Source organism: Eretmochelys imbricata, chromosome 10 (genome assembly GCF_965152235.1).
Source record: "Eretmochelys imbricata isolate rEreImb1 chromosome 10, rEreImb1.hap1, whole genome shotgun sequence".
NCBI lineage: Eukaryota > Metazoa > Chordata > Testudines > Cheloniidae > Eretmochelys > Eretmochelys imbricata.
The window spans coordinates 44242576-44255658 of NC_135581.1; the positions used below are offsets into that span (position 1 = coordinate 44242576).

General features: G+C 59.8%; 1 protein-coding gene across 6 annotated transcripts in view; it reads left to right on the top strand.

Moving 5' to 3' along the window:
- Nucleotides 1-13083, top strand: part of AP3B2 (adaptor related protein complex 3 subunit beta 2) — a 52273-nt gene that overhangs the window by 23445 nt on the left and 15745 nt on the right. For 4 of the 6 annotated variants that reach the window (XM_077827596.1, XM_077827598.1, XM_077827602.1 and 1 more), the window contains exons 8-22: nt 239-415; nt 1204-1301; nt 1779-1833; nt 2144-2215; nt 2604-2666; nt 4015-4147; nt 4635-4744; nt 5678-5854; nt 6538-6724; nt 6905-7023; nt 7309-7365; nt 8014-8125; nt 8969-9149; nt 9687-9873; nt 11243-11318. In XM_077827596.1, the coding sequence (XP_077683722.1) occupies nt 239-415; nt 1204-1301; nt 1779-1833; nt 2144-2215; nt 2604-2666; nt 4015-4147; nt 4635-4744; nt 5678-5854; nt 6538-6724; nt 6905-7023; nt 7309-7365; nt 8014-8125; nt 8969-9149; nt 9687-9873; nt 11243-11318 (1804 nt within the window). The remainder of the gene's footprint in view (nt 1-238; nt 416-1203; nt 1302-1778; nt 1834-2143; nt 2216-2603; nt 2667-4014; nt 4148-4634; nt 4745-5677; nt 5855-6537; nt 6725-6904; nt 7024-7308; nt 7366-8013; nt 8126-8968; nt 9150-9686; nt 9874-11242; nt 11319-13083) is intronic. The other 2 variants (XM_077827599.1, XM_077827600.1) reach the window with 1 other exon arrangement.

The following is a 13083-nucleotide window of genomic DNA, read 5'->3' on the forward strand; positions in this document are numbered from 1 at the left end:
TTGTCCTCGCTGATGCAGGGACCCCTCAGGGTCTTGTCGCTGCTCTGGGGTTGGCTGGGAGACTAGTCCGAGTGGCTGCCAATGGGGCCTGAGAGGAAAAGCCTGAGTTGTAGCAGCTCCTAGTTAGTGTCTCTGGGGTGGGTTTACTGGACTTGGAGCTCTGCCTGGCTGAGGGGGCTGCTGAGCAGGAGTTAGTGCTACATCCCCGCTCGTGCCCCCCCCCAACTGTGCCTGGCAGGAGTCCCTGCTGGAGGAGAACCCGGAGAAGGCCTTCTACGGCTCCGACGAGGAGGACTCCAAGGACGACAAGCCAGACGCAGGCTCTCTGGTGAAGCGCAAGCCCTATGTGATGGACCCTGACCACCGGCTGCTGCTGCGCAACACAAAGCCCCTGCTGCAGAGCCGCAATGCCGCAGTGAGCTACATGGCCCCCTGCCTCACCCTGCCCCCCTCACCACAGAGCCGCAACCCCCCAGTGAGCTACATGCCCCCCCTCACCCTGCCCCCCGCCACAGAGCTGCAACACCACAGTGAGCCCCTCGCTTCTCTCCTTTGCCCTGCCCCCCGAGCCACAATGCCGCAGTGAGCCCCTCGCCCTGCCCCCCACAAGAGCGGCAACGCCATGTGAGCCCTATGCCCCCCCCAAGCCCTTCTCCTCCCACCCTGCCACAGAGCCGCAACACCGTGGGAGCCCCACGACCTCCTGCCACAGAGCTGTAATGACATGGTGAGCCCCTCCACTGCCCTGCGTCCAGGATCCCGTCGGTGTGACGCTTCCCCTCGTGCCTGAGGAGTGACAGGCGGGTTTGCCGGCGCGTGGGGCTCTCCAAGGAAGGAGACACAATTCACAGTGTCCCTGCAGGAGCATGCGCCCGGTGACTCGCTCTGCATCTGAATGGGGACGCGTAGGCCCCAAGCTCAGCAAGCCCCCTGCCCCGACACCGCCGGAGCTCCAGCGCTCTGCCCAGCTGGCCATTGACAGGGGTCTCGCTGGGAGCGGTGCTCTCCCACTGGCTGCCCTGCACTGACTGCTGCCCCAGGGAAACCCGACACGTGAAGGGGCAGTACACAGAAAACGGGATGCCTGTCTCTGCAGTCAGGTGCTTTAAACCCAGCCCTGGGCAGCACTCAGCCTGTAGTGGCTGGCCCATTGCTTGGCGCCCTCCCATGACCTCCTGTCTCTCTCCTCCCCCTCCCACACAGGTGGTGATGGCCGTATCTCAGCTGTACTTCCACCTGGCACCCAAGGCCGAGGTCGGGGTCATTGCCAAGGCACTGGTGCGTCTCCTGAGGAGCCACAGGTCTGCAACTGCTGCAGCTTCTCCTCCTTTCTCCCTTTTCTCCTTCTGTCTTCTGCTCACCCCCCCTCCCCACACCCTCCTTTCTTTCTCTCAAGCAACCACCTGAACTTTCTTCCATGACTTGTTCCAAAGAGGCTGAAGTCTGTGTCACAGGCTATCAGGGCTCGGGCCCTGCACAGAGCTGCACAGCTCTTCTGATGACTCACCCTGGCAGCCTGACCAGGTGGTTCCTATTGGCTCCATCTCGGGAGTATGAAAGTTTCTGAGATGGAACCAGTGAGGTCCTGGAGGGAGAAACCCCTGAAACATCTCGGGGCAGAATATGAAGCTGGGGCTTGTTATTTCAGTGCAGCGGGGGGGAATTTGACCCAGATTGGGTCAAGCGGAGGAATTGTGTAAGAGCAGCCTGTTGCATGGATTCTCCTTGCTGCCTCGCTTCTCCGGGGCCAGCTGATGGATCTCTTTCTCTCCCGGTAGTGAGGTACAGTGGGTGGTGCTGCAGAACGTGGCCACGATGTCCATTAAGCGGCGGGTGAGTCCCGGTTCCCTGCACTTGAGAAATCACCTTTCTTTTCTCTAGAGGCTGGGGCGAGGCTGCAGCATGGGGGCATTTGGGGCTGAGTTCCCCCAAGCCTGGGGCTTGGGTCTGACCCATTCCTGAGCTGTATGCGGGGACTCTGGGATGTCAGATCAGTCCAGTCCATGGGGGCCTGTCTCCAATAGGGGCCAGTGCTAGATGCTGCAGAGAAATCCCCCATCATGCACTTGGCCCGTTGCCCTGTCCCCTGACTGACCCCCAGCAGGGTAACTGGGCTGCTGCTAAAGCTGCTTTGTCCATGCAGGGGATGTTTGAGCCATATCTGAAGAGCTTCTACATCAGATCCACAGACCCCACCCAGATTAAGATCCTCAAGGTGAGTCAAATACGCAGGACGGCCTGATGCATGTTCACATCGCGGCATCCCCTACATGCCTCCTGGACATAGCCTGGGCACCGAGCTACCCAAACTCCCCTGCCATAGGTGATCTGCCCCCACCATCCCTGGGAGCTTGTAGGCACTGCCTTCCCTTCTAAACACCGTCTGATCCTCTGGACCCCACGGGAAGCTCCATGCGGCCATGTGTCACCTTCTCCCCGAGCCTGGACATGCACAGTCTGCTGCACCCGGAGTCTGGCTCCTCTCACTCTCCCCGCATGCAGGATCCTTGGAGATACCTCTGTCTCTAGGCACGTGGGGGTAAATCTTTCCATCTCTCTCTCACGCGCACGCTCTTGTGCTGCTCTCTCTCCCCCGCCTTCAGCTGGAAGTTCTCACCAATCTCGCTAACGAAACCAACATCTCCACCATCCTGCGGGAGTTCCAGGTACTCAGGGCAGGGGGCTGGCGGGCAGAGCCGGGTGGGGGCGGCATGGGGCAGAGCTGGAAGCATTTCAGCGGTGATGCTGTCAGCATGGGGGTAAAAGAGAGGGGCTTTGGGTGCAGTGTGAGCTCACCTCGATTGCTACCCCCCCCCAGCCGTGAGCAAGAAAAGAACCATTCACAGCCTGGGAGGAGCTACCTGCTGTGGCGAGTGCCCACTATAGAGAGAGGGGAGACCGGGGCTTCTCCCGAGAGCTCAGGGCTTTCAATGCTGCTGCCCTGCAGGCTCACTCTCACAATCTCATCTCCACCCGCCATTGGGAGCTGTCCCCGTTGCCAGAGCTGGGCAGAAAATGGGCTTTTGGGTGGGGGAAGGAAATGGAAAATGGAATGTTTCAATTTGGGAATGCTGCCGTGGTGCCTCATGGGAGTTGGAGTTTGGCTGTTCATGCTCCCATTCTCCTCCATGGGCTGGTCTCCCTGTGGAGACTACATCTCCCAGGATGCACCCCAATGGTGGACGTTCCTGCATGCATCATGGGAGATGGCTGGAGAGCCTGGCCCTACAGTTCCCAAGAGGCTCCATGACAGCTTAGTGCAATCCAAATACTTTGGTTTTCAGCTGCTTGGTTATTCAATGAAAAAATCTACATTTTTCATGAAAAGTAGAGACAGTTTTGATGGAAAATTTGTGGCCAGCCCTACGTGGTCCTGGAGTCGGCTGGCTGTGTTGGGCTTGGCAGTGGCTGTTTCATAGTTAAACACCAAGACTCTGGGTGTAGGTTTCTGGGGGCCCAAACCCTTCCCACTTTATTAGCAAAACCCCTTTTTGTTTTTACCCTGGCCTTGGCCCAGCCCCTGCTCCTCACTGGGTTTGGAGAATGGGCGTGGAACTGCAGCCCTGGAGGAAGAAGCCAGGTTGTTCTGCAATACATGTGGGGGGAAGCATGTGTATTGGGTCTCATGTAGACTCCTTGGGGCAGAGGCTGAGGTGTCTGTACATGCCCACACAGTGGGCCCGATCCTCATCGGGGCCTCTACGTGCTACTGGAATATAAGTAAATTACTACTTCTGCTGGATGGATTTCCCTAAAATGGGGTGGAAAAGAGAAACGTCCAGCCCTGCCAGGGCCTGTTCCCAAACAAGGGGACTATGGGAGAACCGGGCATTACAGACAGCCGTGTGACCTTCGCTACAGCAGCTGCTAGGAACCCTGAGCAAGTGCAGCTGCTGGGAGCCACCCTGCATGTCGTCTGAGGCCGCGCCATCAGCTCTCAGATGGGGCTGCTCCAGCATGGTGTCCTGACTCCCGGTGCATGCTGGGAAAGCTGCCACACCTCTTGTCCCACAGACCTACATCCGGAGCATGGACAAGGACTTTGTAGCTGCCACCATCCAGGCCATCGGGCGCTGTGCCACAAACATCGGGAAGGTCCGAGACACCTGCCTGAACGGCCTTGTTCAGCTCCTCTCCAACAGGGATGGTGAGAGCCTGGGGGCAGAGAGGGGCTAGGGGGAGCTGTCCAGGGACTTCCTACAGGAGATATTGCTTTTCAGAGCTTGCAGGGGAAGATCCAGCAATGAGTGATAGTCAGAACCATTCACAGCCTGCGAGGAGCTATCTGCTCCTCCTGTGTCTCGGACCTTCCCGTCACCAGCCCGGGACGATCCGACTGGGTGTGAGGAGGCCATGGGCTGGGGAGAGCTGGCGGAAGGGGCACCCTGTGCTGGGACGTTCTTCTGGGAGTTAAATGTCTGATTGAGCAAATTTCCACAGCTGCATGTTGTCAGCATCCCAGTGTTTGGTAGCACACCCCTGGCTGAGGCCCCTCACCCACTGACATCCTGCACAGCCTCAACAGGGTGGGGAGAGGAACCACCCCCCGAGCTGGCCGTGGCTGAGTCCTGGCAGTGCGGGGGACGGAGACGTCTCTGCGCTCATTGGCGGGTGGGGATCTCTGTTGCCCGCAGAGCTGGTGGTGGCTGAGTCCGTGGTCGTCATTAAGAAGCTGCTGCAGATGCAGCCCTCTCAGCACAGCGAGATCATCAAGCACATGGCCAAGCTCACCGACAACATCCAGGTATGTCTGGGCTCGGGGCCCAGCTGTTCCCACCGCCAGAGGGGCTGGGGGCTCCAGCTGTATGGGGGCGAGTGTGGAGGGGGCTGTGCTCACAGGGAGGAGTAGGGGTTAGTTCAGTGGGGTCCTTGGTGTCCTAAGCTGCCCTCCCTGTGGAAGTGCTGCCGCCTGTTGCCCCCTTTCTCCCCAAGGGGTGCTGCACTCCGTGTCTGGGTCCCCTGCTTCTGCAAGGCCCTGAGTTCGAATCCCCTGTGCCACCAGGGCTGGGACTCCCGTGCCAGCGCTTGCCCCGCGAGGCCTCCTGGAGTCAGGCCTCCCAACGGGAGGGACTGGCCGAGCTCTTCAAACTGCCAGCTCAGCCCCGGCAGGACCCGCTTGCTTCCTGGTGTGGCTGGTGCAGTGGGTGGGCATTGCCAGGCTCCCAGCTGTGTGTGTCCTGGAAGGGGCAGCACTGTGCAGGCCTGCCGCTGTGCTTCCCCAGATGGGCACGGGCAGGCACCCACCTAGGACGCAACCTCAGGGGGGCATCGCTGGAATGGAGTGGGGCCATCTTGTCCTCTCAGGCCTCTCTGCCCTGTCCCCATCCCCCCAGAGTCTCTGTGCTTGGGTCCTAGAATTCCCTGTGCTGGGTGCCCCAGTGCAAAGGATCCTGGATGTGCTAGGCAATGCAGCAGCTGGGCCCTGACTGGGAGAAGGAACTGGCTGGGTTGATGGGACTGGGGAGCAGTGGGGGCATTGGGCAGGACCAGCAAATCCTGGCCTAGGGACTCCAGAGCATAGTGGCTGCAGGGTGTGGGCAGGTCTCCCATGGACTGTACTGCACTTGCACCAGCTCTGGGTGACGTTCCTGGCCCCAGCCCGTCCCTCTGGAGCTTGCCCTGGCTGGGTGCAAGGGATTTCGGCAGAGCTGGGGCACTGCCATGTGCCTGTCTGCAGGTGCCCATGGCCCGGGCCAGCATCCTCTGGCTGATTGGTGAGTACTGCGAGCACGTGCCCAAGATCGCGCCTGACGTGCTCCGCAAGATGGCCAAGTCCTTCACCGGCGAGGAGGACATCGTCAAGCTGCAGGTCATCAACCTGGCAGCCAAGCTCTACCTGACCAACTCCAAGCAGGTAAGCACCATCTGGGTGGGCAGGACAGGGAGCGAGTGGCAGCATCGGCAGCTTCCCAGACTGGCTCCAAGACCCTGCTCTCACCACGCAGCTGGCTCTGCCGCGGCAGGCTCCGTGCAAAGCGGGCATTGCACACGCAATTAGTGCAGGGCTGGCTGAGCCTGTGCCCCCTGCAGTGGCTTCCCCCAACCGCTGCAAGGAAACTGCGACCATCGCAGCTGTGCCTGGCTCCACCCCACACTGCAGGGCCACCTAGCTGGCCAGTCCCCACGGTGACAGTGCTGGGCGCTCTGGGATAGAGGCGCAGCTGTCTCCAAGTGTCTTGGCCCCTGCCAGACAGTGGGGTGCTGTGGGGACACTTCCGTCTGAAACAGCCTGGCCGGCCAGCTGAGCCTGCAACCCGTGGGCCCAATCCTGCAAGTAGCTCTGTGCCAGCTGAAGCTGGGGGATGTGGAGGGCACTCGGCACCTTGCTGGATTGGGCCCACAGTCCCTGCACTTAGGGTTGCCCTGTCCAGTGGGTGATGTTTGGGCTGGGCTCAGGGAATCAGCAGAGCTGGGGTGGGTGCCCTTGGGCAAGTCCCTTCCCCTCCCTGTGCCTCTGTTTCCCCATCTGTGGGGTGGGAAAAGGGTCTGCTCAGCGTGGTAGCCCTGTAAAGTCCCAACTGCCAAGTGTCGCCATAGAGCAAGCTGCTGACCCAGTACGTGCTGAACCTGGCCAAGTACGACCAGAACTACGACATCCGGGACCGGGCCCGCTTCATCCGCCAGCTCATCGTGCCCACCGAGAAGAGCGGGGCCCTTAACAAATACGCCAAGAAGCTCTTCCTGGCGCAGAAGCCCGCCCCCATCTTGGAGTCCTCCTTCAAAGGTATGGCAAGGTGCACTGGACCCTGGGGTCCCTGTCTGACTATGAGAGGGGAGCCAGTTCCTCCCAGTAAGGGCTGGGTGATGTCGAACATGGGGCCTGCTGGGCTGTGAGGCTGGAAGCCCCTAGGGTGGGGAGTGGGGCCAGGAGGGCTGTGCTCTGAACTCTCCCTTTCTGCTGCAGATCGGGACCATTTCCAGCTTGGCTCGCTCTCACACCTCCTCAATGCCAAGGCAGTGGGCTACCAGGAGCTCCCCGACTGGCCGGACGAGGCCCCCGACCCATCTGTGCGCAATGTGGAGGTACGATGATAGCCGGGCTCTGGGAATGGGGCTTCGTGTTGTGCTCCATTTGTGTAATCCCGGGGAACGGGTGCTCACTGCACTACTCGCAGCCTTGGTCTCAGGGGACCCTGGGCTCTGGTGCGAAGCTCCGGGCAGCTGCTGAACCTCCCAGGTGTCCAGAGACATGGGTGGTTCCTGTCCTGATGCTTAGGGCAGGAGGAGTGGGGTACGGAGTGGAGGGGCTGGGGCTGACGCCCTGCAGCGTCGCTCTGCTCCTGTGACAGCAATCTCCCTCGTTTGCAGGAAGAAACCGCCTTCCCCATTGAAAGCCACATCGGGTTGCTGGGAGAGCTCAGAGAGGTGGCTCGTGTGTGTTTGTTATGGTGCCTTTCCCCTCTCTCTTGCTTTTAACCTCCAGCTCTTGGGAATTGTGTGTGCGCGCATGTGTTGGCTTTTTTCTATAACACACAAAAAGGATCTGACATCTCAGCAGAGAGTAAAAGACAGACCCACATCCCCATCCTCCGCACAAACGTGTGTGTAGATTAAACTCCTTTTAATCTCTCGGGGCTAAACTTGAGCCGGGCTGAGCGTGCATTGCACGTGCACAAGCACACACCTGCTCAGGAGCGTAGCCCCCAGCCAGAGCCCTGCCATGCCTGTCTCTGGATCTGCCCCCAGCGCTCGCTGCTGGGTGATCCACCTGTCAAGGAGAAGGCTGGCCAGCTTCGTGCCATGAGGGTGCTGAGAAGAGGGACGGGAGCATGGTCCGTGCATCGCTGTGTGGTCTCCACACCCCCCTCCAGGACAGAGTCCCCATGGTACTGACCCTAGGGACATTTTCTTGGGAATCAGCCTGTCCATCACTGCAGAATCCCTTTGGAAGGGCCTGGCCTCTGCGATCTCCTCTCCTTGGGTCAGCTCTCTGCTGTGGGAGGTTCACAGGGGATTGGCATGGTCCTCCCCACGGCTGGCACATGCCTCACCTCCTTTTCTGCTCCCGCGCAGGTTCCGGAATGGACCAAGTGCACCAGCCGGGAGAAGAGGAAAGAGAAGGTGGAGAAGCCATTCTACTCGGATTCGGAGGGAGAGTCCGGGCCCACAGAATCAGCAGACAGCGGTGAGGGACCTGGCCGTCTCCGTGCCGGGCAGCAGGGTGGCACTGCCTGGCCCTGACAGTGTTCCCACGGCCAGAGGGCAGCAGGCTCCTGCATTACCTACCTGTGCTGTGCTGAGCACAGGCGTCTGCTGCATGGGGATGGCAGTGCAATCTGCTCTCATCTGCTAGTGTTGTGAGCTGTGGGCTCTGTCATATTCCTGATGGGGGAGGCATCTGCAGCACCCCTGGGTGGGGGTGGATAAGATGTGTCTGAGAGGCAAAGGGCCAGCCCTTCCAAAGCTTCTCCACTGTGCATCCCCCACCTTCCCTGCTGGCCCAGGCTGGGCTGCCAGCAGCCTGACTGGAAAGGGCTGTGAGCCCTTGGCCAGCACCCAGATGACAGGGGCTACAGAGCCCTTCTCACTCAATGCCTAGGAGCATTCAGGGTCCTCGAATTGGACTGACCCTCGCTCAGGAGCCCTTCCTCCCTGGGAAAGGCCCAGGACACAATGTGTTGTCTGAAGAGCCCATCCACCCCTGCCTCCTGGCTATTTGTGGGGAGCGGGCACAGCCAGCGTCGCCCACACGGGACAGGGCGCATCTCTGTGCATGTATGGGAATGACATGATGACTCCCTTCCTGCCCGCTCCCCAGCGCACCAGCTGGGGGAACCCCGGCCCAGCGACCATGGCAGTGTAAGGGCCCTGGAGGGAAAGATCAAGTGCATGGGATGGCAGTGTGGCGTAGCGGCCAGCGGCGGGCTGGGCGGGGCAGTTGTTGGCATGGAGCCAGTGGGTGGGCCAGCCTTGCAGACGGTGCCATGGCAAGGGCTGTGAACCCTGAGATTTTCTCTCTCTCTCCCAGAACCGGAATCAGTCAGCGAGTTGGAGAGTGAGAGCAGCAGCAGCAGCAGTGAGAGCGGCTCTGACTCGGGAAGCCGGGGCGGGGAGAGTGGAGACCAGTCGGAGGAGGAGGAGAAGAAGAAGAAGAAGAAAAAGAAGGGAAAGGAAGGGCCCCGGAAAGCCTGTCTGGAGATCGCCGGGAGGTATCACAGGCTGTGGAGGGGAGACGGGGCAGGAGGTGCCACCGGATAGGGACTGAGGAACACCCCCGGGGATATGGGGGGACTGCAGCCCATCCCACCATGTCTGTTTCTCATGCCTTTAACACCCAGCACCTTTGCCCATGTGCCAGGCAGTGATCCCAGGCTGAAAGGCTGGGCCCAGCTACTCCAGTGCCAGCAGGGGGATATGCAGGAGTGTTGGTGGGGGGGATGTCAGTCACTCAACCAGCAGGGGACAGCTCAGGAGTGCTGGGGGTGGGGAGGGTGTCAGCCACCCAGGGTGTGTCACAGCTTGGGATGACATCACCCCAACATTGGCACAATGTGATTGTCCTGCCAGATAAATCTGCCGGAGAGTGTGAGCCTAGCTCAGACGCGTGGTCCCCAGCCGTGGCTCTTACCCATGATATCAAAGTATATAAATTAGCCACTGGTAGCAGGCACCCCCTGGCAGTCCTCCTGTTCGAGGGGCATGCGAGGTGTGGTGGTGCCCTGTGCCTGACCCTCTCCTTCCCGCAGCGACCCCAGCGAGGAGGAGGAGCAGGGGAAGAAGGGGAAGAAGAAGAAGCCGCAGCACGAAGGGAAAGGGGGTTCCGAGTCCTCTTGGGAGGAGGGCAGCATCTCGGAGAGCAGCTCATCTGAGTCGGACTCAGGCTCCGAGGCAGAGGAATCCCAGTCAGAGCCGGAGAGCAAGAGGAGAACCAAGGTGAGGGGACGGGCTGGGCGTCCAGGGAGGGGCTTGCTGCCACTGAGCCCTGGCACCACCCATCTGCCCTGCAGAGGTGGGCCGGGGCTCCCATGCACTGGGATGGGACTCAGCTCCTGCCCCTCTCTGAGCATCCTGCACCAAAGGCTCCCCGTGCCAGTGCTGAGCTGGGCCCAGTGATGAGCTGCCAAAATCTTAATAACGGGTTCCCTCCTCACCCCACGAGGGGGTAGTTGCCCACCTCCGCCCCCCAGGACTACTGCCCCCCCAACCCCCCCCGCATTCCTTGAGGCCCCCCCAGGACTCCTGCCCCATCTACCCCTGTCCCCTGGCTGCCCCCAGAACTGGACAGGAGGATCTCATGGGCCACCGTAGTGGGTGCCCACCCCGCTCCGCCCCTAAGAGCCAGAGGAACCTGCCAGGGGGCAAGGTGGGGAGTCCCAGAGGTGCTTACCTGGGGCAGCTCCCAGGAAGCATCTGGCAGGTCCCTCTGGCTCCTAGGAGCGGGGGAGCATAGCTAGTGGGGAGCGGGGGAAGCAGCCGCTCCCCCACTGATCACATCAAAAGTGGCGCCTTAGGCGCCGACTCCCTGGGTGCTCCGGAGCTGGAGCACCCACTGGGAAAATTTGGTGGTGCAGAGCATGCACCGGCAGCTCCCCGCCCCACGCCCGGCTCCAGATCACCTCACCTCTGCTGCCCCCCCCCCGCCCCAGCTTCCCGCGAATCAGCTGTTCGGCGGGAAGCCTGGGAGGGCTGAGAAGCAGGCGGCGGCTTCCCGCTCAGGCTGAGGGTGGCGGAGGTGAGCTGGGGTGGGGAGCGGTTCCCCTGCGCGCCCCCTCCTCGGTTACCTGCTGCCACGCAGGCAGCCCTCCTCACCCCCCCCCCCACCTCCCTCCCCGGCTCACCTCCGCCTCCCTGGGCCTGAGCAGGAAGCCGCCACTTGCTTCTCAGCCCGCCCCAGCTTCCAGCGCAAACAGCTGATTTGCCGGAAGCCTAGGGGCGGTGGTGAAGCAGAGCAGGGAGGAGGTGGAGGCAAGCTGGGGCCGGGGGTGGGGCAGGGAGCTGCCAGTGGGTGCTCTACACCCACCATATTTTCCCTTTGGGTGCTCCAGGGCTGGAACACCCATGGAGTCGGTGCTTAAGGTGCCACTTTTGGCCAGTTAATTTAGAAGCCCTTTTAGAACCGGTTGTTGAACAACCGGGTCTAAAAGGGCTTCTAAATTTAACAACCGGTTCTAGCAAACCGGTGCAAACTGGCTCCAGCTCACCACTGGCTGGGCCTCTCAGGGCCCTGTGCTCCTTTCCCAGCCCTCTGCCCGCACCCCGCCTGCTGACAGTCATACTGCCCCGGCTCTGTCCTCTCTTGCAGCCTCCCAGCAGCAAACCAACTCCAAAGGACGCCAGGAAAGGGACCAAGGAGATCTCCTTGCTGGATCTGGATGACTGTGAGTGTCGCTGCCCCATGGCTCATCCCCACTGCACTATGGGCTGGAGGGCTGGGGCGGGGGAGAGAGTCAGGGAGACTTCTCTTGACACCTTCCCTCCATCTCCCCATCTCTCCTCTGCTTTGCTATCATTTCTCCTCCTCCCTGTTTGGAACTGTAGCTTCCCTGCCTGCCTGCTGCCTGGCTCTCATGGGAGTCAGTGGTGGCATTTGCCCATGGGGGCCTGTAACGATGCTGATTCTGGTGGGACCCAACTGAGAGTGCCAATTCAGGACAAACTGCTTAAAGCAGGGCAGTTACAGCCCAAGGCTGGGGTTTCTATGCACACCAAGGCAAACCAAACCAGCCAGACAGAGAGGACTTTGGTCTCACCCCACTGGCTAAGCACAAGTCACACAAGCAATTCCCTCAGACACTCCAGTTTCCCAGTATCCCCACCAGTGCCACTTGTTATGGGGACAGATAGTTATGAAAACCAATACCCCAGGAAAAGAAAAGAGGTTCTCTCGATCCCAAAGGACCAAGCCCTAGACCCAGGTCAATATACAAATCAGATCTTACCCAGAAATCACGCTGTTGCCAATCCTTTAGCATCTAAAATCTAAAGGTTTATTCATAAAAGGAAAAAGATACAGATGAGAGCTAGAATTGGTTAAATGGAATCGATTAAACACAGTCATGGCAAAGTTCTTGGTTCAGGCTTACAGCAGTGATAGAATAAACTGCAGGTTCAAATCAAGTCTCTGGAGTACGTCCACAGCTGGGATGGGTCTTTCAGTACTTGGTTCAAGGCTTTAGTGTAGCAAAGTCCCTCCAGAGGTGAGAAGCAGGATTGAAGACCAGATGGAGGAGCTGCAGCAGCTTTTTATGTTCTCTTGCCAAGTGGTCTTTCTTTCTTTGTCCCAAAGACAAGCTGTCCATCACATGGCCTGGAAAAACCTCAGAGTTCGGTCCATAGGCATGTCCCTGCATACCTTGCTGAGTCCCAAGGCATGTCTGCCTTCTCTCAGTGGGTCAGTTGTATAGCTGATGGTCCTTAATGGGCCATCAAGCAAGCTAGGCAGAGCTGACACCAACTTGTCTGGGGTGTCACCCAGAAGCATAACACAAGTCTGAACTACAGACAGTATAGAGCCAATATTCATAACTACAAAAATGATACACACACGTAGACAGCATAATCATAACCAGCAAACCATAACCTTGTCTGAGATACCTTATTTGACCCCCTTTATACAAGATTTGGTGCCACTACAGGACCTTGGTTGCAACCATGTTCTATATGGTCCCAGTTCAAGTCAATAATTTGACAGGGCTCCCTGAAAAGCTCAATTCTGGGGGCCCTATCTGGGAGGAAGATGGGGACTGTGGGGGACACAGGAGGTAGCTCCCCCCAGAGCCTGTCCTATCCCCACCTCCTCCTGCCTGTGCCTGGCTTGTGCTCCCAGCTGGGGGCTCTGCTGTCCAGGAGGTCATGCTACTCAGGTCTGGCTCCACCTCTGTGTCCTCCCTGTGCTCCCCTGCCTGCTCCTAGGCTGTAGCATCCCTGCACTGACCCACCTCTGAGCACCCCTCACCGAGGCCTGGGACTGGCACGTGGCAACCTGGAGGCTGCTCTGTAGGGGAGGGAAAGGGGCAACCTGGCACTGCAGGGGAGCACAGGGACTGGAGCCGCTGGCGAAGGCCTTCTGTTTGGCCCGCCAGGCATCAACTGTTCCTTCCTGCTCCCCATTAGGGTTTCTGCTGCTATGTGGCTCCAGCTGGC